Here is a 27,120-nt window from a genome sequence, read left to right as displayed (position 1 = left end):
TCACCGTCTGCTTCGTCTCATACCTCCGACGCGGATGTAGTTACGAGGAGAAGGCGAGAGTGAGAGGAGTGCTTGTGGCTGGACTGGGCTGGGCTTGACTGGGCTGGCTGCCTGGCTGGCTGGCTGACTGAGTGACTGGGTGGCTGGATGGCTGGCCGCATAGCCGGCTGGGGCTAGGACACATTGTTGTCGTATGGAGCCGGGCGGCATTAGCATGCGGTCATTCGGTGAGCCATTATCCGCGAATCGTCTTCGGCATTCGGATCGAAATGCTGAACTGTTGCTGCGGTAAGTCTCCGTGATATATTTTAATTTCCCTTCTTATGACGTTCTTAAGCGTATGTTGTTAGTGGTTCTAAAGAGCTGCCGCTGCTGCTGCCGCTCTCATGAGTTTATAGACGGATACTGCACTTACTGCGACGTTTCATGACATTGTTTGATGTTCCGGAAGGGCTCACATGCTGCCAAGCCTTCTCTAATGGATTGCCGGCTGCTTTTGTTTTCCGTATTTGCACGGCCTGTGGAACAATCATCTCTTAGAGCTCATTCTCAATCCATGAATTGTGGTAGTAGCAGCATAAATAAGTGGACGACGCATCTCGAATTTAATGGTCCCTAGCCGTCGAAGCGGTGGGTGGCCGGTTTCGAATCGCCGCTGTCCGCATCGTAGCGCTGACGCCTTTTTCCCCCGGAGTGTTCATTTCCCAGTAATCTCCTTAATCAGGCGCCAGACACTGCTCGCATCCAAGAATTCGTCAACATTCGCATCTCCACTTTTAATTAATCATGGTTCTTTCCGATTTTCGAACGTTCTGCGCTGAGTTTAGAAGTGTGTTTAGAAGTTTGCACTGTTTCAAACATGCTTCTCCGCTACTTTACGCCATAATTTCTGGATTTTCTTCCCCAGAATACATGACTTTTCTAAATTTTTTCGCTGCACGGATTTTTATGAAGCGTGAATCAAAGAAGTGCATGGATATTTAACGATGATGCTTTTGCTATTTTGTTCTTTAATGTTTTATTTGCTGTTATCTCGATGAGAGGTGCTTGAAAACGATAGGTGTTCTTGTGGGTTTTTTTTTTCGTCCTGAAAGCAAACAATATATCCTACCAAGGCCATCACGCTTTCCAGGTGGGACCCTTGAAAATATTTACGTGTTGTTGATTGACCTTCCGCTCACTTATTTTCACATCTGTGAATGTGTGTTTCGAAGCGCAACATTATTATGTGAACACGTCATTTAAACGTTGCTGCACCGCACAACAACCATGCCGAAAAAACCATGATCGAATTCGAAGGATTCGCCCCTGAGAGAAGCCCTCAAATCCTTGGATTTCAGCTTTTTTTTTCGTTATGACATGAATCTATCATTTTTGAAATTTGAATATTCCCCATAGAAATGGAGCATGTAGCTCTTTTTGTTGGCTGTGAAAAAATCGGTTTTAACCCTTAAATACATTTTCACTTCGTTGAGATTTCCAGGATATCGTTATTTAAAATTGTTACTAAATATTGTGCTCTTAAAAATTCAGATATAAAATTAAATATTTATGAGACGTAGAATGAAATTTTCATGAGATGTAAAATCTATGCTGCACCGATCGATCATATCAAACTTTTTGATATTTTCTCCAAGGCCCGAATCCAAGAAATGATGGTGAACTTTCGAAATTTGCACCGGGAAGATTTCCTTGAAACTATGTACGCTGCTGTCCATCCTGAAAACTTCTGGAAAATCTTTGAAAAATCAATCTAGCACTGCAAAACACGTACAAACGGCTGCTTTTTTCATTTATGTGACTTCCAGGCACTTTTTTTCATGGATTTTTTTTTTGGAAATAAAATATTTTTGAGAACAAGAATAGACTTCGTAGCCCTCTTTCTTTTTTCTTTATGCTCTGAAAAGAACAATACTCTAAAAAGAATCGACTTTATAGATGGTCATTCTTTCTTTCTTTCTTTCTTTCTTTCTTTCTTTCTTTCTTTCTTTCTTTCTTTCTTTCTTTCTTTCTTTCTTTCTTTCTTTCTTTCTTTCTTTCTTTCTTTCTTTCTTTCTTTCTTTCTTTCTTTCTTTCTTTCTTTCTTTCTTTCTTTCTTTCTTTCTTTCTTTCTTTCTTTCTTTCTTTCTTTCTTTCTTTCTTTCTTTCTTTCTTTCTTTCTTTCTTTCTTTCTTTCTTTCTTTCTTTCTTTCTTTCTTTCTTTCTTTCTTTCTTTCTTTCTTTCTTTCTCTCTCTCTTTCTCACACTAAATAGAAAGGATGAGTACTTTGCTGTCCATCCCGAAAACTTGGAAAACCCTTGAAAAACTAATTTAGCACTGCAAAACACCTACAATCGACTACATTTCTCATTTACATAACTTTAACGCACTTTTTCTTTCCTATTTTAATTTTTTTTTCAAATTTTCAAAGGAATTTTCAAAGGCATTCGTTCAATGTTGTTCTTTTTCATGACATGTAGAATAAATATTTGACTAAAGCCAAATATAAAAATAACTAAATTAGAGGAGAACGAGGCTGAAGATAAAAAAGTGTTGTCATGATGCTTCGATGACTACATCCTGTCTACTGGATACATTTTTTTAGAATCATTGAATTTTCTTTTTTTTTTCTCGAATATGTGAACAATATATAGGAGCCGTATTTTCCTGTGTCCATTGTTTTGCTCGGATTTCATGCGTCTGATCGTAAAAATTCTCGTCTAAGATTTCTCCGTTGGTTCTAGCCTTAGGATATCCCGTCGAGCCATCAGGGACTACAATTATTTCATTGAAAATCCGTCTTGGCTGACGGCTGAAAATATCAGGGGATTCCTCCATTAATTTTTTTTTCCGAGATGCCTTCCTCACACATATGGAAAAATGGAGGGCAATATCTCAAGGATGCGTTTGCTATCCTTTTACTGCCTGGATAAGGAGCGCTGTTTTGAAATGGTACGGTGAACACTGAAAGTGACATCGTCTAGAATACCGTTTTGTAACTGTGTAGAGGTTTAAATACATAGAAGTATCCTGAATTTCATGGTAGCATCCTTAGAGCGGCTACAGTAAGATACTTCATCGTGCACGAATTTTCAGAAAACCACGACGCCAACAACTTCTTTCATAAGTATAAGAGCTCTTGTACTTTGCTGTCTGCATACCAACTTCAACTATTTTCCGGAAATTTCGAAAGCAGTTCAGTAATTGCTCGCGATTTTCGTGCATTCTCAACGCATTTTCGTAGCCATTTCGCTTTCGTTTGTGTTTTTTTTTCCCTTTTTTTAATCCGGAAAATTTTCCCATATATTAACTGCACTGCTTTTCTGCTTTGGCATGCATGGGAATTCTCCGCACAATGCAACCTCACTTTTGTTTCTCTTCCACTTCATTTCTGGACAACGACTATCAAGGAATGTTCTTCCTTCGGGGGAACGGAATTTTTATTAATTGATATATATATATATACATATATATATATATATATATATGCATTTATTTATTGATTTATTCATTTCGCTCAATGACGTGCCAAAAGATGTAACGAGGATGAATCCAAATAAGTGCAGAAAATAATAACGGATCTTTTGTCAGTTGATAATGACATACATTTATATTTAATAATTTATTTATTTATTACTCTCAGTGACGTGCTAAAAGGATCTGACAAGGTTAAATCCAAATAAATAAATAAATAACAATAATAATAGTAGTAGTAGTAGTAATAATAATAATAATAATACAGCAAAAAGAATAGAATTAGCAGGGATTAGCCCCGTGGATAATTTGCGATTATATGTGGATAAACTCAATTAATAGTGAAAAGAATGAATTTGAAGAAGAAAGAAGAAAAGATTTTGTATATTGAAGATAGATTCCCTTTTATTTCTCGTGTTGTGTTCCTCTTTTATGGCTTTTCGAGGGAAAAAACATATTTCACTCTACTCCTCGTATCCACTTTGTGGATCCGCTAGAACACACTTCTTGCATTATTCCTATGGGAGACACGGGGAAAAGAAAGCTATTAGCCTAAAATTCACTCAACTGGAATTCTGGAAATCCCGCTGGTATGTAGTGCAGATTCCTTCTCGATACTTCCTCTCACTATTTCAATTCAGAAACTCATTTCATTCGCCTTTGTGTACATATGTATGTGCGAGTGGATTTCCCGGAAGAAGGGGAAAAAACGATCGTTGAAACCCACGTGGACTCGCTGAAAGCGCCATTAATCAGCGCTAAACGAACGTTGATATGTGCACACGGCAGCGCAGATTAGGCCCGCAGGGGAAATTTGTGTGAAATTAGGATCTTCGCGGAGCAATTGATCCATTTTTTTTCTTCACTTCACCAACTGAAGCTGGGTAGTAGCCAGAAAGAGTTTTCTAAATTTAAAGCGTTCAATGAAAAAAGGCGGGAGAAATGAAAATAGCGAGATTTCCAAGAAAAAGTTGTGGAATTTCTTCCAGAAAATAAAAAGAATTTCTATCTGCTCACAGACTGGAGTTTGTTAATTCACCAATTTAAATGTTTACCTTTTAAAATAAGTTTTTGATGATGATGAGATTTGTGTGCAGTGATAGTGATCGTGAACTTTCTGGAAATTTTTGAAATCCTTCCTTTCAGAATTCCAGAAATTTCTCTTTTTGGTTTTCGTGAGCACTTTTCATTTATTCTAACTAGGAAATAATTTACCTATGCTGCATGTTTTTTTCTCACATCGCAAACATAATATAATAATTGTTCCAGAACAACGCACTCTGATTCCTTTGACATACGCCGTTTGGTAGATTCGTTCTCATCCTGGGTCTATAACCTTTCCAGAGATTCTGTTCAGTCGTTAACATGGATTGTTGTTTAGCCCGTTTCTCTTATGGGTCCATTTATTTCACAGTACTAGGTACTGGTACAGTACCAACCTAATAATGGTCTAAAAGTGCCGAACCTCTACCTCAAAAGTATGTATCTTTTCAAAACTACAAAACAGCCGATACAGTACCTCAAAAATGTGTGGTTTGCTCCACAGAAATTCGCAGTGCCTATCGTAGAGGTCCCAGGAATAGCTGTTCCTCTTTTCCTCGACAATGCATCTGCTCCTATATCCACAAAAAGAACAGAAATGCTTCGGAACTGACGTCTACTGTGAACTTTTGTGAATGATTTCAGTCGAAAATTTAAAATCCTAGTTCTAAATCCTAATTCTAAATTCTAATTTCTGAAGTACTTGGACATGGAAATTTCTGAAATCCTTCCTTTCAGAATTTCAGAAATTCCTCTTAAGTTTTCGTGAGCACTTTTCATCTATTCTGACTAGAAATTAATTTGCCTATGCTTTATGTTTTTTTGACATCGCAGGACTGGAATCGGACAATTAGTGGAAAATTCCGATTAGTTTTTTTTTTTTGCTGATTCTACTACTACTTACTGTAGCTTGACCGCTTAGAATTTCTTCTGTTACATTATTTTGTGGAAATTCCTTAAAACTGAAAGATAAACATGCCATATATAGTATTATATATAAATAATTGCACTAATATACATATATAATATATTTACAATATAATATAATACAGTTCTGTTGTAAAATTTTTTATTTTGATATTATTTCTGTTTTAATTGTTTATTTTAAGCGCAACACTTAACATTTAAGCATTTGAATTTCTACGAAGCATGAGGAGTCTCCGAATATTTCTGGACATGGAAAAATTCTCTCTAATACTACATAGCGTTAGCGTTACCTAACCTTATATTTGTTGGGCAACGAATTTTCTGGAGAATCAATTCAAGGACAACAACTAATTACTTTAGTGATTTGGCCACGACGGCGTACTTCAACATTTTGCACTATAACATAAGGGAAAAAGTGTGGTATGGGAGAAAATTTCGAAATTAATAAAACAAATTTCAAAACATTAGCACTAATATAATAATATAATATCTTGATATAATTAAAACGAAATTAATAGAAAAAATCAATGAAAATTAAAATTAACATTTAACGAAATTAATAAAATAAATTAATAAAGATAGAATAATTGATCGAAATTTTCCTTAAAATTACATATTCCTAAAAATTCTCTTGTCTGCGCTTTCACACACAATATTTTTCGAAACCAGTCATTTCTTAACGTACATACTCGCTCAGGATTTTACCTTCGCTTTTTCTCTTTTCTTTTTCTTTTGCTTCCACATCGTTTTGCAGTTTTGGAATCATTCTCTATTCTTTCTTCTACCCGTACACACCAGTTGTTCCCTGCTTAATTTCTAAGATTTTTCATGAACTATGGATTTACTTGCACAATTTTTCATGAGTCTTGTATGGATTGTCTTCAATCGTTCTTCTGAGCAATACTTTTCAAACGGACTTTAATGTATCCTAGCAACCACCAGAGCTAATCCAATTTTCAGCTATTTACACTTAAGCGGATGTTGTTTTTATAGCGTAGTACTTTGCCGGCCGGCTACCGTATCGCTTGAGTTTTTGGGAAAAGAAAATAAAGTGCAAAAATGTGTACTGCAGTGATTCGTATACGGTAGCTACAGCTCTTGAATAGAAAAAGAAGAAGCAGCTTACCGTTGTCAAAAATTTGTCAAAAATTATTCATTCGTTGTTTTCATCGTTTTCATTACTGTCTTACTGTGCATCCTTGTCTAAAACATTTTTAGGAGGCCATTAATGGCACCATCAACGTCTTCGGAAGGAATGAATGGTGATGTGATGCAGGGCACGCCCACCTCAACGCCGAATCCCGGTCGTTACGTATATTCCCACAGGTATCAGCGCAATCATTAGCAACATATGCATTCACCGGCGAAGATATATGCGGGCAGAGAGAGAGAGAGAGAGCGAAGGATTCGCGGCCATACATATCCATAGCCGGGTGTCCGGAGGGGGGGCCGTGCTGGCCCTGAAGGGACCATAAATTGGCTTTCAGTGGAATCGATGATGAGACTAGTTGAGTGCTAGGATGACTAAGTAGCGTACGGAACACTTTCTCTTGGGATTTTATTTCGTACGCCATTGGATGACGACTGAAACAACAACAACAAATACACAAAAGTCAGCATCAAATAAACAACTAGGTATTTTACCAGTTTGTTACAAAGTACGTTTCTATCTACAGTAACTGCCAAAAATCAATTGGCAAACGGTTTTTCGAGGTTTTCTCCTCTAAAAATCGTCTCAAAACTTGTACCAGTGGTGTCATTTGACATTAAAAACCTTTTCTAAAAAAACTTGTTTACTTTGCTGTTTTAGGAATAGTATTACTTCCGAAAACGGAAGATGCTCACTTCTCGCTTTCTTAATTTTTGACGATTCGGCGATTTTTAGAGGAGAAAACATCGAAGAATCGTTTGTCAATTGATTTGTGGCCGCTACTGTATCTACCTGTTTTTTCAGTATAGTTTTTTTTTAAAGTTATAAAACCATAAATTCCATAAAACACGGGATATTTATGTGGCAAATCCATAAAATTTCCACGGGATTCGCTAGCAACCAACGGTTTAACCACGCCCACTAAAACAATAACCACAAATCAACAGCGGTTAGTCGGGACGGCCGCCCAGACGGCGAACTCAGAACTGACCTCAAAACAAGATCCGAGGAATTATTTCTTTTTGGATGACGCCATTTATGAGCGAATCTGTTGACCAGTTGGTCATAAAAACAGGCTGTAAACGCATCGCTACGTCCAAAAGTTCAGGATGCCGCGAAAAACTCGACCAAAGATATAATTTATTGTCTATTTATTATGTTTTTCTTCTCATCGTAAAAAATCTCATTATGAAATGAATGAGATAAATAAGACGTAATACAATATGGATAGATTTTTTGACGTGATCAGTTTTGTTTACAAACAATCATTTGTGCTTGAAAGAAAACCGCAAAAACTAAAGACCAAATTGTGCTGTAAATAATTCAGTGATGGGAGAAAGGAGTGTCGATCGTAGCGGTTTCTGAGCCCTAACAAAGGAAATTCAAAATTCAAGCACTATGGAATGCACGACAAGTGCCGGGATTTTCTCCTAGGACTATTTGGAATTCTTTTTAAGTAGATCACTGGCTATAAATTCGTTTTAAAAAAATTAGAAAATATCGCTGTAAATTGACTGTAAATTCGTTTTAAAAAATTAGAAAATATGTGAAGAATAAAATTAGAAAAGATATCGGAGAAAATACTTTAAACAATTAGACTCATACATAGAAATTTAAACGATTAAATAATTAACGAATTTAAACTATTAATTATATTGGTAATTGTATGTAGTGTGTATGCAGTTTCTAAAATATCATCTTTGAGTAGGACAGGAGAAATTTCTGGAAATCTGGCGGTAAATCCATGAAATTACTTAATGAACAGAAAAAACTAAATGCATTGCAACATTTTTGTAACGTTTTTATTTTTGTCCCTTTTTTATCTTCTCCTAGCACGAAAATGAAAATTTTGAACATACAAGGCCATTTTAAACTATTTTAAAATAAAAATAAGAAAAAAATCTTTGTTCGTGCAGTATCCATGATCTTCTGATTGTTTTCCTTAGCCATTCTCAAAATAGAGAGATAATCTTGAGGGGAAAAAAATAACTCGCCGTTATTTCGTGGTTTCGCCTGGTTCATATGCTCAATCGAAGCGACTTTCCGTGAAATGAATGTAATTGAGATGGATTTTCGACGGCCACCTTCTTTTTCTGGATGATTAATAGATCCAAGGAGAAATGAACCAAGCTCCTCCATTTTTTGATACGATTAATCAACAAAATCCTGAACACTCGATGAATTTTGCATCGGAGCATCAATTCCTCGGTAACGGACTCCATTAAAAGCTCCCCAGGGGAAATTCCCATTGCAATCAGATTTGTTCTTTGATGGAAAGCTAATTAATAACCAGACTTCTACGAAATTATAAAGAATCATGGGGAATTACTGATAAACAGAAAAAATTGAAGAATAGTGTACACAGTTGGCGTATCTCGCTCACTTCAAAATATCACCCAACGTAGCATCAGTTTACACCCGGTCAAAGGCAGGTCATCGGGTCCAGGTTAAAGGATTTTTTTTTCTTAAATGACTTTGCAGCAGTGAATTAGTTCACGGAATCTGAGATTTTCAATTTAACAACTCATTTCCTAATAAGAACGGAGGGTGGTGTGTGGTTGGATTTTAAGTTCATTGCATTGATAATACATCTTTCTTAATGTGAAAATAATAAGGAGAAATTGGTTTTTTTTTGGGCTGTCACATGGTGTTAATTTCTTTGAAGCAGCAAGCTCGAAAACAAAAATTTTTCTAGATATTGATCCTAAATATACGAAAAAACAAAAGAAAAGTCAAGCGAGAAAAATCTTTAAAATGATGTCAAACACGGAAAATCCCTAGTTTTCAATCCTAACCTTCTTGCATCATCGTCTTTCATATTCACAATTTTGTTAGGTTGATTTTCCACGGGAACATTGCGCCTGAAAGTAATCATAGTCGATTTCTTTTCAATTTTGTTTTCTGACGGAAATAGTGCCGTTAGGTCCGTAATTGCACAATCTTTCCGAGCGAACTGAGTATCATTTTCAGCGTTTACATTGACGCTTGTTTTTTTTTTGTTCATCTGCTCTGTTCATCTGTTTTGATGCTGAGAACCATTCTTTGGTCCTATTTTTTTTTGAAGAAAATAAAAATAAATGTTCTTAAAAGGCATAAAATGTCTCAGAAGGACCACTATAGCCAATCTATTTGTATAATCATCTACGTACGACACAAAATACCCGCGTCTAAGCCGGTTAGTCGTCGGTTGTTTTGAGCGAGATGCAGTCATTGTCAAAATTGCCTCCGTTTCTCATCGGTGAAGAACGCCCGGATACATGCATGCATTACTAATAACTCCTAGTGAGTTAAAAATAACTTCTCGTGGTCTCCGTGAGACTCCGATATGCATATGTGCATAAGTCGCCAGAACATACGATATTAATTAGATGCACTTTTGCTGAGAAATTCTCACGGAAGAATTCTATTAAAGTCAGTTCTGCGGATTATCATAGAAGCTCATATGTAAAAGTTGTAATAGTTGAAATGCAAAATTTGGTTTTTTTTTCTCCAAATTTTTAAAATGAAAAATAAGGAGATGTTTGGCTAAACGCTACAAATGGTGCTACGATCATTCTTACGTAAATCTCCACTCTAATCAAAATAATTCCACAAAATTCCACAAGTGCTCAGTGGAAAAGTGCAAGCTATACCGTTATTTATTTATTTATTTATTGAAAACACCTGCAGGTGTGCCATAAAAGAAAAAAAACAAAATGGAACAGAACTTACTAGAATTCATTAGAGTATGTAATTTGAAAATTTCTGGAATTTAAAGTAATTAAAAATTAATAATAGTAGTAATTAGTACTTAATGTAGCATGTGATTTGAAAACGTTAACGTATCTCAGCTGAACCGTCATGTGGTAATCTCCCTGACTTTGCCCGCACAAAGTCGCTCACACGAAAAACTGGAGGTGATCTGGGACGCTTGAAGAGCTCAGCACTCCTTAAAGGCATCACTCCACGAATCTGAGGTGGTACGGATTTCAAGCGGAGTGTTCTTATAAGGTATAGTAGATTATGAAGAGGAGGGTGATTCCGTCCACTTCTTCCTAATTGTCACAAAAAAAACGGCCCGGAAGATACGGCTTCAGGCGTTCTGGCGCACTATTTTCTACAGGTAGTTCCACTGGAGCGCGCCAGCCTTGTGCACGCGCCGCATCTTCCGGGCCGTTTTTTACGGCAACTGGGAAGAAATGGACGGAATCACCCTCCTCTCCATAATATACGACCCCGTATAGGAGCTCTCCACCTGAAATCCGCACAACCCCAGATTCGTGGGCTGATGCCTTTAAAAACTATGGTTGTACGACAAAAATAAGGTTTTCTATTCCATTAGGATTATCAAGTTCTAGAAAATTAAATATTTGATTTTATTTTACCCAAGAAACTTGTCCGCTGAAAAATAACACTAGGAACTAGTTAATATAATAATAATAACAATGATTATAGTGATAACTATGATAATGATATCAATACATAGTGGCATTTTTCTATGATCTTATTATTATTATTATTATTATTATTATTATTATTATTATTATCATTATTATTATTATTTAGTTCCTATTGTTTTTTTCAGTGCGGTGTTTTCGTGTAAAATAAGACCAAATATGTAATTTTCTAGAATTTTCTAGATTTCCTTGATAATGTCAGTGGTGCAATAAAAAAATCATATTCATGAGTGAAAACCATAATCAAGGAGTAGTGACCTTTTTTTACGGAATAAATGGCTTAAGGTATTTTGGAAAAAAATCAAAAGTGAGATGAGAACAGAGGTCTGATCATCAAATAGTGGACTAAGTGCATAAATTTTCTTCTGCGGATACGTACGGGGGATTTCATTACACTCGTTGGGATCAGTGTGACTGATGTCAAATTCACGTCAGCGTCGACGATGTGCACGTGAACGCGTCACGTGAACAGGGGAATACGATAGCGCGATCGTACTCTGAACTCATCTTTTTTTTTCTGTTACTCTGACTACTTGTGTATTTCTGGACAAAATTCTGCCATAATGAAAAATTTCTGTATAACCGTAGTTTATGCTGAATCACATTTATCATTTATCATATATTATCTCTTATCTATTCATCACTTTGCATATTATTGTTTATTTTCTTTACTTATTTATTATATACTATTTACTATAAACTTATTTATTATATACTATTCACTTATTTTTTACTTTGTGTTTTATTTTTATGCTTTTTAGTTTATTTATTATATGTTTTAATATTAAATTATCACGTGTATATTATATATTGTATATTTTGTACATTTTATTATATATTATAAATTATATTACATGAGAGTCTTTTTACTCAAGTATGTTTATATTATATTTTTCAGGATATTTTATTTATTATATTTTTACATTTTTTTATGTTATCGTATGCAGATCGACGATCATCGATGTGATGGTTTTATCTCGAACTGCACACTTTTTATTTGAATGGCTGTAGGAAAAAATGGTAAAATAATCGTTGAAAAGACTAATTTATAAGTGTTATGGGATTATTTTCATTAATAAGAGAGAGCTGAGCCATGCATGGGGAACGAAACGCTGCGCATTTCAGATTATTTCAATAAATTTTTTCAACATTTATGCTACCCACTGAAATTTCTCACAAATTAAGATTCGAAGAAACGCCAAGTGAAGCATATCCGCCGCCACCAGTGGAATATCGTGAAGTTCTTAATGAGCATACAGGAGTTGTCGAAAGCGCGTCAATCATACAGGTAGGTATTCCATTCGAGAAGAACTTTGATTTTAATAGATTATATTGTGAACGTTAAGATGATCTTAGAAAGATTATGATAATTACAGTAGTTTAAAAAAAGTTGACCTTTAAAAGTTGAACTGTAAGCTGATCTCAGAAAAATAGTAATTAATAATTAAGTAATAATTACAGTGGTTTCTTTTTAAGAAGAAAGCCTGATTTCTATGACAGCTTGGTACCCATTACCGGCTCCTCAAATATAATATTTATTCATTCGCTTTTCAATTTATTCCGCTCGGCTAACCATTCATAATCATTCGTTCATCCATTCATTCATTCATTCATTCATTCATTCATTCACTCATTCATTCATTCATTCATTCATTCATTCATTGATTCACTCATTCAGCCACTCATCCATTTAGTGATTCATTCACCCATTCCTCATCTCATCCAGTTTTGTTTTCTCAAACTATTTCCGTTTAAACGGCACCAGAACCATCTACTGACTCGTTATTCATCAATCTATCCTCTTCCTCTCTTTTTCGTTCTCCTGTTCATCCTCTTATTTTGTATCTTTTAATCCCTTCTCTTTCAATAATTTCTTACATCTCACCATATTTCTTTCCTTTCTTTATTATCCGAATTTTTTTTATGGCTTTTGCCAGAATTTGCAGTCAATATAGGATTTCAAAAATGTCCCATGAGGAGGATTTCGAAAGAGTCTTAGGGTTTAATTACTATTGTTATCTACTTTAGAAAAAGATTCCTCAAAAAAACGAGGATAGTCAGCCTATCGATCAAAAAAAATATGTAGGTCAAATTTTGTCGTGCTCCTTCTCGATTTCTTAAAGTGCATTCTGTGCAGAATGTTAGATTTTATCAGGCGTTTTTATTTCTGTCATTATCGACAGCAAGTGCAAAGAAATAGTGCAACTCTCTCCTTTCATCAACAATGAAGCCTCTGTGGATGATTTTTGCATGCAAAGCGGTTCGTGAAAAGTTACAAGAGATTTGTTAGGATTTTGGTCAGTTCTATTCATAGCAAGGATTCTTAACTGCGCTCTAGTTTTTTTTCGAGTTACACCATATGTATATATCCAGGACATTGTTGATCATCTGGATTTTTCTTTGAAAGGAAAAAAACTTGCGCGAAAACTACATACATGTGGTTGTGGTTGTCGAATTTTTCTTTACCTCACATATTGTGGGAAGAGTTCTTTGGGTATTTTCTGAAAAAGTCTTACCCTCAAATCTAGTACAAGCTCTTTCTCGAACTCTAACTCAACAACTAATTATGTAGTTGATTTTTCTTCAAGACTTCTTTTTATTTTTTTAAATTGCCAACTTTTTTCATGTTTTATCGCTTCCTTCTACTTTCTCAGAAGTTAGTTTGGGATTTCCTCTTTTCGCTGAGTGGTAAATCCATCGTATTTTTGCCCTTACCAGATTTCACATAAACTTGACACATTAATTAGCTAATTTATTAAAGTTATTTAATTATTAACTAATGTAATCGGCAGTTGCCTATAGATTTGTTTTGAAATTTTGATGAAAAATTTTTGCTGAATTGTAAATTCACCATATTTTTTCTCCATACATAGTTTTTAAATTCCCGCGCGACCAGATCCTTGTTGTTTCCAGCCGTGTTCTTCTCGTGAGCAGGACGATACGGACATTGAAGAGGAAATTGTGAACACGTTTAGCAAGAAATCCTTTATTGTTCCCAGTAAGAGTCAAGTGTTGTTCTACTTATCGACTTCACGACATCTTCGAATACATCATACGGGATGTGAGCTACAGGTAAGGCTGATTTTTAAGCTATTTTTTTTTAATTTTTCTATTCGTTGTTTTGTAATTTTCTTCCGTGATGTTTACTTGTTCAGCACTTTTAGCACTTTACACTCTGTTGTCGCCGAAGTGGCTCTTCTCTTTTTAGCTTTTTTTAGCTAATTTGAGCTCTTTCAGATAAAATATGGATAAAATAAAATTTAACTTAATTTGATCTATTTTAATTTTAAAAAATAAGACATTGAAATATGTACTTTTTAGATCCGGTATCGCAGTAGCGGCGACTTAGCCTTGCTTAGGTTATTTCAGCAATTTCAGATAAATATAGAATTTCTGCACTGTTTTTTTACTTTTTTTCACTTCATTTTTTCACTTCACATATTACGGAAAGAAAAAAAGAGACTGTGTCGTATGTTTAAACAGGCAAGAAAAAGGAAAACGATGCGAAACACGCGAATTTCTGATATTTGTCTTGGGAGCCTCAATCTCGTGTGAGTGACGGTTTCTGAAAATATCATACTTTGAGAAATTTTAGAACATAAACTACTCATTTTGTTACAATTTTAAAATTAAAATTAACTAGTAATGGTATTTACAACAGATAAATAGTATTGCAGTAACTGTTTTTTCGGCTTTATAAAATATGTGACTTAGTGATGGAAAAGTTCTGGAGTTAGTGGTGTTCCAGTTCCCTGACTAGACTGGGGCGCAAAGGATTAATGGCATCACCCCACGAATCTGAGGTGGTACGGATTTCAGGTGGAGTATTCGTATACGGGATCGTAGATTATGGAGTGGGGGTGATTCCGTCCATTTCTTCCTAATTGCCGTAAAAAACGGTCCGGACTATACGGCTTCGAGCGATCCGGTGCGCTATTTTCTACAGCGAGTTCGATTGGAGCGCGCCAGCCTTGTGCACGCGCTGCATCTTCCGGGCCGTTTTTTACGGCAATTAGGAAGAAATGGAGGAACTAGTAAATATAATAATAATAACAATGATTATAATGATAACAATGATGATAATATTAATAATAGCAATTTTCTAAGATATTATTATTATTATTATTATTATTATTATTATTTTATTAAAAACTATTATTATTACCATGAGGATCACATAAATTAACGCAAATCAACAAACAACAACATAAGACATAAATTTAACATGAATTTGTTCCTTAAATAAATTCCTATCGGTTTTTTTTCAGTGGAGATGTTTCCGGCCAAAGTAAGATCAAATATGTAATTTAGAAAAAGTAGAACTTGTTAATTTCATTGGTGCAATAAAAAACCATATTCGTGCGTAAAAACCATAATCAAGGACTAGTGACCTTTTTACGGGACCCAATAAATGGTTTGAAGTAATTTAGAAAAAAAAATCAGCCGCCAGCCTTGTGCACGCGCCGCATCTTCCGGACCTTTTTTTACGCCAATTAGCAAGAAATGGACGGAATCACCCACGTCTCGATAATCTACGATCTCGTATACGAATAGTCAACCTGAAATCCGTACCACCCCAAATTCGTGCGGTGATGCCTTTAATGTCGGTTTCCACGATTTTGTTCACATGATGCTATGGATATGCGATTTTTCGCGCTCTACGCTCTTGCTCCATGACCTTATCTGTTCCGTCCGGATGTTCCAATTCTAGGCGGCGGGACCGATCTGTCATCGTCAAAGTTAATTAGATCCCATATTATCAGATGTACATCCGAAATCAGCCGTTAAACGAATGTAAATGGCGATTTTCTTTGTTCCTTGCTCAGGCGGATCCCAAAAATAAATCATTCCTATGACTGTGTAATAATGTGTGACGTACGGTAGAATAAAGTCGTACCGCGTTGTGCTGCGGAATGTTTTTCGTCTTCGTCGCTTTTAAAGACGTTGCGGATCTTATTGTGTGTATTCGGGAATGAGGGCGGTGGCCCTCCCGTCCCGTGCCGGCCTCTCTTTATTCGAGTTCATTAGTGTCTTGCTTCACTGCACTGCTGTACATACGCGTTGTCCATCGATTTCGAAGTGCTGCCCGGTTGAATTATCACGCTCCGGCAATTTAGTAAGCAACTCTGGTCCCATTCGCGCGAAAGATTCGCGAAAGAATACGGGAGAGCACATAAAAAGAAGGAATCGGTAATGATGACACAGGCGGGATCACTTTCCCGGAACGGCTTTTTTCAGGAAAACACGGCAGAGAACACGAGTTCCCGGGAGAAACCAGAACAAATTTACGTTAAATTTATGTTTTGTATTTTATGTTGTTGTTTGTTTATTTACGTTAATTTATGTTAAGTTGATAGTAATAATGATAATAGTTCCAATAAAACATTAATAATAACGGTACTAATAAAAATAACAGTTATAATGATAATGGTTTCAATAAAGTAACAATAATAATAATAACAATAATGCTATGATAATAATAGTAATAATAATAATAATAATAATAATAATAATAATAATAATAATAATGGTTTCAATAAAATAATAAAAAATGAAAGGAAAGAGAATTTAAATAGATTAGACAAAAAAAAAAAAAAAAAAACCCAATTTTCAGCAAACAACTGGATAGTATATGAGCTGCTTATGTCATTCCTGTCTACAACATTACATTCGTATTGGCATTTTGAAGCTGTAACGCTAAGCTACCGCGATCGGACAGAACTCTTCGAAATGATAGGCGACATGGTGAGAGCGGTCGAAAGGATCGTCGTTTAAAGATTTTGCGCCGGATTTTAGTCACCAGTTTACGAAAGTGAATTCACTCTTATTTACAAACTTAATTGCACTGATTCCGCCCAAGGGCGGGATATTAGGGATGGTTATGCGGCCCAGCCGGTGCAGGCACACACCTGATAGGTGACTGGCGATTGGCGTCACAGAGCAATAATGTTGAAAACGGTACGGATCTACACAGTTTAGTAGGACCAGCTACTTAATTACAAGCTTCAGAAAGAAATAGACAAACAAACAACCAAAACACATAAAAATAACTATAAAAAAAAATTTAAATTAATTAAGTTAATAACTTTCTTTGGTAGTGAGATCTAGCCGTAAATTCGCTTTTTAAAAAAACGCTATCTCATTTAGTCAAACATTATTGTCTCGGCGCGTGCAGGGGTACTATGGGTGTGGTGCCGCAGACCGTGCCGGGCCTACATAGCTAAAAACGCCCCCACAATAATTAAAAAGAGTGAATAACACATGAAGAGCGCTTAAGCGAAAAATATACCAAAATTCGTTCGGATGGAGTAGCGCCATTGGGGGGCGCATGCTTCCTAAAATATTACACAAGCTTAGCCTACATATGATTGGGTTAAGCGCTTTAAAGGGGCGTGTGACGATACGCTGTTGAATAGTGAGTTACGGGGCGCCCGTTAGGCCATACATTAGTATTAGCAGCTACGATCTTTACCCGGTGAGGGTAAGTTAGTACGGTATTAGGGAGGTGGACTAAAATATAATATAGGCTTTCGTTTTGTTTTTTTTTTATTTAATGTTTGTTAATTTATGTTACCAACGAAAGCATGTCAAACTATGTGTCAAATTTTTTATTTTTAAATTATGAAATTTCCCCTGTTTCTGTCAAATTTCCTGAGATCCATGAGATAGTTTAAAATTTAAAGCTTTGTTTCGAAAAACGGTGAGAAACGCCACATATCGCCTCAGGTATTATGCTAAAATATACAATGATCTATCCAAACAATAAAAATTTTATAATAATCAAAGTAATCCGAATCCAGATTTGCGATAAACTAACGATGGAAGCTGGAATGAACCGATGCTGCAGCGAAATCAATATGGAAAGGATTTGACAAATTTCGTCTAGAAAAAATCATGAAAGAGTTTCATCAAAACCTCATCATCTACTTTTCTTTGGGGGAACTACATACAGATCACAGAGAAGAAAATTCACATGCTTAATACATTTTATGATGTATAAATTAGTGTCTTCTTCCATTTTTCGGGTTGTCGACTAAGAATAAATCGGTTTAAAAAAACACAAATAATATTTAAAAGAGATATATTATAAGACTAAAAGATAAAAGAATTAATAAGAATTAGGAATTTATATGAAAAAATTTCTTTCTAACTGCATAAATAATATTACCTACTGTACTTCTCTGACCTACTCATAGGAACATAGATAATCTTATTCGAAGCAAAATGATTTATTTGCGGTAGCTAGCGAGCAGTAAACATGAGGGACTCGTGCTCCAGAATCCATTCCAAACGTCGACTCTGAACTTTCTATGCTGCTCTATAAAATTTGGTACCTACGAAAAATTGGCTTATATTGTTACGAATCCTCATTATTAGTTTCTCTGTGCGTTTTTCAAGAAAATATCCTAAATTGAACATCGCAGTGTGCGAGTTCTTCCAGAAGCGTTATGTGCACCAACAAGCACAATATTTCTTCTCTTTTTTCGTCTTGGTCCCAGTTTTCGTCTGCTATGGTCGTAAGCAGAAATTTACTGTCAAGTTACACGTGTGTGGCGTGTATTTCAAATTTTTCGTTAACGAGGTTACTGAAGTTCTACATGCCGCATGCAAAATTTTAATGGAAATTAATTTCTGTGCACATAGAATACAAATGAAGTTCTGAAGCGCAGGGAGAAAAATGCTTAGAAGGGCAAAAAAAATGAAGTTCGGTTTTTTTTTGGAGTAAACGGTTTTTGGCAGAAATTTCAAAGATTAATTTCAATTTCAAAAAAATTGAAGAAATATCAGTACTAGTAGTAGCACTAGCATGTGAATAATGTATTCAGTAATTAATTAAATAATTATTCACTTATATTGATGAAGTAAGCATCATTTAATAGGTGATTATCGTTATTACACAGTATTAGCTCAATTTCTCTTGAAAAATTACTACCTTTTCCAATGTAGTTGAACCGTAAACTCTTCTGCCACATTTATTTCGGTAAATATCAACAAAATTCCTTTATTTTACTTTTATATTGTCCTAACTATTAATTTTGTTATCTAGCTCTTTATTATACAGCATGACTATTACTGATTATTGATTATTATTTATTATATTATTTTTTTAAACTATTCCTTGGATAGAACCCTCGCAGCCTTTTAAATGCTTGTATTCACACCAGATATCCCCATTCAAATTACACAAGGTCCATGATTAACTGAATTTTTGAATGAATTACCAACGATCCTTACTTTTCGTCTAACTTGAGTTTGTATGGCTTAGATCTGGTTTGCTTTTAGTTTGAAAACAAAAAATGGACCTAGCATACCTCAAATTAAGTACGTAAGGGGGAAAGGCTTGGCTTGGGTGAAGTTCAGTACGTCACGGCCAAGCCGTTCTGCTATGCAATGGTTTGGTTTTTTTTAAGCCAGCTGTCGAATTTACGAATTCCGTAGTGGATGATGAGGGGAAACCTGGAAATGTACATAATAGATCCAACGAGTAACCAACTTGTCCCAGACTCAGAGCTGTGTCATACAAGAATTTACCTATACGAATACGAATAATTACTTGGAACTGAAGGATGTAGCGAAGGTTACTTGATGAATTCTGGACATGCAATAGTCACATCATAATCGGATGTATGACTCGAATGTTCTCAAAAACATATCGGGCCACGGATGCTGCTGAGAATTTCTGGAAATAGACTTTTAATACTAAAATAATAATGCATTGCATCGTCCTTGTCGTTTTGCAGTTTCATGAATATCGCTCGTTGAAATTTTGGCTGGTAACTCGGAAAAAAAAATCGAGTTCTGGAGAGAACAAAATTGAATTTAAAAAAAAATCCCATTTAACTATCAATCCTGAAAAAAAATCATACAGTACAGTACACATAAGTTCCTACATAATTTGGCTTTCCTTAATTCTGCTTTTTTTGGCAGAAAATAGAAAAAAAAACAATGTTTGTAAATGAAAAATACTCACAAATGCGACGCAGTGGATTTGGGAACATTTTTTCTTTGCGGGCACTGTTTTGAACCGTTCGAAACCTCAACTAGCGACCTTCGAAGCAGGAAATGTACTCATTTGCGGACGAAACCATTCGAAAATTCTGAGTCGGTCAGATCAGGGGACGTAGTAGAGCGACGGATAAGAGAAAAAAACCTCATCTACGTCAAATAACTTCACGATGGAAAATGTGCGGCGATTTTATCTTCTTTATTATCCAGCCACGATCTTAATTAAATTAAAATTTATCTTTTCTTGTTACATCAACAAGGTTTATAGGTGAAACTTTTTTTTATTGGCCTGACGTTCCGACAAACTCGTCCCTATCAAAGGCCAGTCTCACCGACTAGCGGGGTTGGTGAACCAGTTAGATTAAAATTGATTAATTTAACTTTAACTAAGGCGCAGTCGGTTGGAGGTCCGTTTTAGCTACACGGTCGATGGTTCGAAACCGTCCTGGCGCAAACCAAAACTTTCACCTTTCCGATGTCGAGAAAATGGTACCAAACCTGTCTGGGTGGATAAAAACACTGACTTGATCGTCGGCTGGGCCCGGAATTCATTGTGTAGGCTAACATGCATTTAAAAACCTCAACTATTACGAATTCCAGTAAAACGCGTAGGCGCATCCTAAGTGGATTGGTATGCAAGTGAAAAAAGGGAAAAACGTCTTCCGGAAATTCTTTTATCCTTACTTCTCTATGTCCTATCCATCCTTTATCATTTATGCCATATGCTACTTATCAACTGTGCTATTTCTCTATAATTCATGACTATGCGAAAAAGGAAAAAAGTCTTCCGGAAACTCTTTTAATTGTTATTTGTTCAGAAGTTTTTTGCTTTTCAAAAAAAAAATGTTTCTTGAGATGCATAGCTTAAATTTAGTTATGTGGGAAATTATGGGATCCTTGCGGTTCAAAAAATCATGGAGAATTTCTGGAAAGATTTGACTTGATGTTGTTCGGAAAATCATCCGAAACTTCTAATTACAACTGTGACAATCTCTTCCATCCATTCTGCTGATTTTCATTTCTCACTCGTGACCGAGACGGAAAACGCTGAGAAACGTAATATGTCAGGTAATGAAAGCTGCTTGGATCACATTTTCCCACGAGTAGCTGGCTGCTTGTTTGAAATTACCGCTGTCATGTGTTCAATTACGAGAGATTTCATGAGATTTGTTCTGAAAGAGTAAGGATTTTCTCCAGACTAAAAGTTGAAGATATTTTCTTAGCGATTCTTCATACTCTATACCAAGATTATCTTCAAAAAAGATTTTTTTTTTTGAGATGAATAAAGAAAACCCGATTTAATTAGGTGAAAAGGAATCTGTTGTCGGTTTAGGAGCCATTTTTTTATAATTTGAAAAGAATCGGTGTCATAAGATTCGATGTCCCCGCGGCGTTGACGTTTTTCATTTTATTGCCCTGAAGACATGTCGTACCGTTCCGTGCCAATCTGCTGTTCACATTTTTCTGTCATGTCATTCGAAAGATGACAATGACGGATCCGGAACGGATTACAGCAACGGATTACAACGAAAAGTTTATGTGATCTGAACGTATAGGATTACAACGGGATCACGAAATCACATGTATGTGGAGAAATAAAAAGCGGCGAGAAATATTCTACCTGTTTTTTTTGTTGGAAAACTTTTGAGTTTCTTGAGGGGATCCAGAAGCATTTTTCTTGGTTTTTTCCTTTTTCCTTTGCTTTTTCCTTCGTGTACCTGAAGCAATTATCGTTCATGGTGTTCAGCGAAACATAGCCAAACTTGTATCAAAATTTGAAAATTTGAGATTTCATATCTACATATTTTTGACAAAACAGTATTTTTACCTGTACTTTTCTGTCAAAGGAACTTTTTTGTGGGTCCATAAGTAATTTATTTGTTTTTTTTCCTAGTATTTGTTTTTCTCTAGTCTCGTTCGGTTCAATCCATTAATTTCAGGTAACGGACTCGGCTGATTTCCCACTGTTCGACATCTGGGCTGAAGCAGCATGTTGTGGACGTCCCGTATGGGTTATAGAGTCATATGGTAAGAATACTGTATTTATACATGACCACATCCATGTAGTTCATGGATAAATTACCCACAACTTTTGGCTTAATGTAGATCAGATTTTCTTGATTATCCAAACTTTCCTCAAATAATAATAAAGATTTTCCAGTGGTCATCCTCAGTTCACATTTTTCCTTAGAATTTTTGTACATGCTCAGATGCTAGCTTAGGTGACTTCAGTAAAATCGCTAATCCTTTGACGAATGACGAAAAAGGCGTCCATCCGTACATCCTTGTCTTCTTCATCCCTCTTTTTTTGATAGTTTCATCTCTTTTCGTCTTCTGTCAAAGACGAAGCGATTCCATGTACTGTACGTGTCCCTGAGGCATTCCCTGAGGCATTCCCTGACACTTCTATATTAGGCCATTTCCTTCCTTAAATTATGACTAGCACTTCTTTGCAGGACGCCGTGTGCTTGTATTGTCAGAACTGCAAAGTCGCGGTATATCGTCGCTTTTTCCGCGACCATTTCTATTTCGGAGCTCTACTTCTCTAAATACGCAGAGTGTAGTCGATTGGAATGGAGATATTATCGGGTATTTCTTGCCAGGTGATTATTTACGTAGTTTCACTTATTTTTCTTACGTCATCCATAACCAGAGATCGAATTAGGAGCTAAAAATTTTTTTCGCTGTACTTGCGTCGATTCTTGCAAATTAATGAATTGAAATAAGAGAAAGATTTTGGTTTGGATTCTGAATTTAGAATTTGGGATTTAGATTTGGGAAAAAGGCATCCATGAATCCAGGCGAAAGTCCAATTAGTTTAGTTTAATAATTTGTTATAATCCAATTCATTAATTTAGTTCAGTTTTAAATAATATTCCAATTTTTTAGGTGACCCACTCCTTATACAAGATAGTAATCGTGGTATTCTTGGACGATGTGTACGAATGGAGGGAGAGGGCGGGTTAGTCCGTTACCGAATTTTTTTTTTCTTTGCCGGAAGAAATTGATATATCAATCATATGATGGCTGTATGAGATTCGTATTTGAATTTCGATGCAATTTTTCCTATTGGATGGATCTCACGCGTCGGTCCCGCACTGATTAATCACCAATGAATTGCAGATTTCCTCGTCTAGAAACGGGGATTTAAGGCCACCGAGTCTCTCTAGGGAATTTGAGGGAACAGATTTTCAGATTTTCAGATTTTCAGACACAGATTTTCTCTAGTTTATTGCCTCCGGCAATTTCTTTAGTTTTGAGTGGTCCTCTTTTTTTAAAGTTTTGGTTTGGTATCAGTTTTAATGTTTATTGATCACCTTGACTCCCGTTGATCTTCGAACTGGTCGAGCAGGCGCCAGCGATTCTTCCATTTGTCCCGATCGCGTGCCAGAGTCGCGCAGTGGTTCCTTCTTTCGCGTGGGACACGAAGAGCATCATAATTTTCTTTGAAGGACTTCGTGAAGAAATCTGACCATCGGGTCGGCGGTCTTCCTGTAGTGCGCTTAATATCGCGAGGAACCCAGTCGCTCACGGCTCTGGTCCAACGGTTGTCGTTAAAGCGCATCACGTGTCCGACCCACCTTATTTTACTTTCCCTGGCAAACGCGGCAAACGTCACTAATCTTCGATCGCTTTTAAATAAATCTAAAGGGAAATGAATAAAGATGGTCGGTTTTTCGCCGAATTTGTCCGCTTAATAAACTCTAAAGGAGACGCTTTTCATGTCACAATAATAGAAAAAAGTCTCGTTTAAAGTTTATTAAAGGCATCACCCCACGAATCTGGGGCGCCTTTAATAAACTTTAAAGGAGACTCTTTTCTATGCGGATTTCAGGTGAGTTATGCCTATGCGGAGTCATAGATTATGGAGAGAAGGGTGAATCCGTCCATTTCTTCCTAACTGCCGTAAAAAACGGCCCGGAAGAAACAGCTGCGAGCGTTCCGGGGCGCTATTTTCTACAACGAGTTCGGTTGGAGCGCGCCAGCCTTGTGCGCGCTCCGTATCTTCCTGATCGTTTTTTTTACGGCAATTAGGAAGAAATGGACGGAATCACCGTCCTCTCCATAATCTACTATCGCGTACAAGAATACTTCACCTGAAATCCGTACCACCTCAGCGATTCGTGGAGTGATGCCTTTAAATATCTCAACATTTTATGAACTACAAACGTAGTAGCCTATCGCGCTACAACTGAGTTTTTAATTTTTTTCTCGTCTTGAGGTGTCAGCGATGTCATCGGGGTAGTTTAAAGGAGACTCTTTTCATGTTATAGTGATAGAAAAGAGTCTCCTTTAAAGTTAATTAAGCCCAAATATTCGTCGAATAACAAACTATCAGTATTTATTCTCCTTGTAATTTTTGTTTCTAAGGAGATTTTCTCTTTTCCTCTTTATGTTCTCTTTATGCTTAATAACGAAAAAATTCCTTTTTTTTCTCTAGATCATGCTGGCAATGCTTAGTGGAAGGTGTGGATCGTGAAGTGGCACGATTAGAAAGAGGTCATCTACGATTCGCCGCTGATGTATCATTTCAGTTGAAACTTCTCATCTTAGCCGCTATGACAAGAGTTGTAGGACAACCACGTGTGCAAGCGAATTGTTTCCCCTTTTTGAGGTATTAATTAAACTTCTAATAAATATGTATTATTCGCAATCTTATCAAATCTAAGCTAATATTTCCTTTATGCTTAATAATCCCAATGCTTAGTGACTATCCTAACGTTAAATCTCTGTGATTGTAGATATAGGTATTACTGTAGGATAGTAGTTATGCGATACATCCTTCTATGGTACATTATGGTTATCCTTAAAATAAGGTCTAATATATAATAATGCTTTTAAAACGTGTAGTTTATGATGAATGTCTATGTGGTACCAGATTTGAAATCGATTCACCATATGATCGATTGATTGACGATTGACCATATGCTACTACTACTAGTACTCTTTAATATTATATTAGTACAGCAGTTCGTTGTTGTGTGCTTCTAAAGCATCACATTGTTGTTATTAACGTTGCAAAGCAGCCAAGTGCCAGAATTTGATCTCATTTTCATGTCAAAGCTAATTCAGTGATAAATATCTCAGTTGTTTCAGGTTTCGATGTGCACCGTATTTAATTTTTGTATGTAATTACACTCTATGATGGCTAAATAGAAGTCCCGCATACCCTGACTTTTTTTTCTCAATCAGCTTCGTTCGGATATAAAAGAGTTCCTTAAAGGTATCACCCCACGAATCTGGCGTGGTATGGATTTTCTTTGGGGTATACCTATATCGGGTCGTAAATTATGATTTTTCCTTGGATTTTCCTTGGAGTATACCTATATCGGGTCGTAAATTATGTATACAGGGGTGGTTCCACTCATCTCTCCTTGCATCGTTTCAAACAGATGGCTTCAGAATGATGTTCCTTACGACGTCCTCTATTGCAAGGAGTCACTCTTTTGCCCCGCCTCCGCCTGCGATTCGTTGGAAATCCATTCGAACGCCCTGTTAAGCAACTCATTTCATTCGACAAATCGCAGGCGGGGCGAAAGGGTGGCTTGTTGCAATAGAGGACATCTAAGTAGGAGACAGCGTTCCGAAGCCGTCTCTCCGGAGCAGAGGGGGTGAGCGGAGCTACGCCTGTATTCATAATCTACGACCCGATATAGGTTTACTTCAACGAAGGTCCACTCCAGATTCGTGGAGTGATGCCCTTAACACCTTATAGCACCATCATCGAAACACGTCATCCCTAATTGAAATTAATTTCCTTCAGGAAGAAAAAAAAAAGAAAAATCCCCGTCAATCTATAACAGTGTTTCATCCACCTGGTAGGTTTACTTCTCTCTGGGATCAGAAACTGAGTGTTGAGGCTCAAAGAACAACTCAACAGCGAATTTGAAGTCAGTGAAAGATTCGGATACCTTTAGTCCCAGAAAATGCTAAAGGGTTTGTGAAAAACGTAGTCTGATGGGGTAGACTTCTCGGGAATAGGATGGACGTTGCCCAACCAAAGAATCAACATGCGCTTATCGCCTCGGCCGCTAACGTTGAGCCCTCTCGAGGAAACGGTCCCCCATCATCCTATCTGACATACTTCCCCTTCCCTTCAGAAAATCACTTCTCCTGGATCTTTAAGGATTCTCTGAAACAAAAACTCAAAGTTCAAATCTTAACCACTAACCTCAAATCCTCTGTTAAGTTGTTTTTTTTTTTGAGTCTCAGCCTCCCAGTTTCAGATTCCACAGAACTGTAAGTGTTACGGAAAGATAGAAGACTTTGATAGACACTCATCGTAAATAAATCGGACGGATGATTATCAATGTTCGATTAAGACACTATGAAATTGTAAAGGTTATCCGTGTGCAAAAAAAAACATGTCGCCAAGCTTATATAAAGAAATAAAATTAAATTAAAAATTAATCGCCAATACATTTATGGTAATTCTAAATTCTATAGAGAAATCACTCAAAGCACTTGATTGCTTCCTGTGACGTGAAGAAATCAAAAAGAGGTGCATACATAATTATAAACCTAGACATGATAAAAGTGGAGTGAAAAAATCCGTAAGAATTCAATCCGCTAATCCACAACGCACAAAAATACGTGTACACGTAGCGCAAAGCGCCGGCTGCCAGATAACAAAGATATTGCGTTGCGCGACTCCAAAAATAAGGATGACCCAAATTTTTCGAGAAAGAAAAAGTTAAGTGGAACTCTTAAGCGTTCTGTGTTCTCACATTTCTTTCAAATTGCAATGATTTCTCCAATTCTTTTAGTCTATTTTTTTACTATCGGATCGTATCATTCGAACTGCTGTGAATTTGACCTCTTTTTGAAAAAAAAAACCTCTGTTTTTGAGGAGATCCCAAACGATTTTCTTTTCTTGAAAAAATTTTGCTGAATGAGGACAATGATATTCGATTATCAATCTATAGCAACAAAGTTCACATGATCAATTTGGAGAATAAAAAATATTTAAAAAAAACAGAATTAAAAAATATTAAAATATTAAAGTTTCATTCCATGTAATTTTGCTGCTTCGCTTAATCTACGAAATTACACCAACGAAAAAAAAGCAGAGATTCTTCAATGATTATTTTTTTTTTAGTTTTTAG

General features: G+C 36.2%; 2 protein-coding genes across 3 annotated transcripts; one reads left to right on the top strand and one right to left on the bottom strand.

Annotated features, from left to right (window-relative positions):
• On the bottom strand, positions 1-533 carry RB195_016855 (uncharacterized protein; the record flags this gene model as incomplete). The annotated part of the gene is made up of 2 exons (XM_064183588.1): positions 1-272; positions 416-533. The coding sequence occupies 2 exons, from the start codon at positions 531-533 to the stop codon at positions 1-3; spliced, it is 390 nt and encodes a 129-aa protein (XP_064039469.1).
• Positions 194-27,120, top strand: RB195_016854 (uncharacterized protein; the record flags this gene model as incomplete). 2 transcript variants are annotated; one of them, XM_064183587.1, is made up of 9 exons in its annotated part: positions 194-288; positions 6,641-6,748; positions 12,194-12,296; positions 13,922-14,080; positions 21,955-22,042; positions 22,471-22,617; positions 22,904-22,976; positions 24,456-24,629; positions 27,114-27,120. In XM_064183587.1, the coding sequence occupies 9 exons, from the start codon at positions 194-196 to the stop codon at positions 27,118-27,120; spliced, it is 954 nt and encodes a 317-aa protein (XP_064039467.1). The 2 variants fall into 2 exon arrangements, with proteins under 2 accessions (XP_064039467.1, XP_064039468.1); XM_064183586.1 differs by lacking the exon at positions 27,114-27,120 and having other exon boundaries at positions 24,456-24,636.

This window comes from Necator americanus, chromosome II, assembly GCF_031761385.1.
Source record: "Necator americanus strain Aroian chromosome II, whole genome shotgun sequence".
In the NCBI taxonomy this organism is placed as follows: Eukaryota; Metazoa; Nematoda; class Chromadorea; order Rhabditida; family Ancylostomatidae; genus Necator; species Necator americanus.
This window is presented reverse-complemented; position numbering and strand designations above follow the sequence as displayed.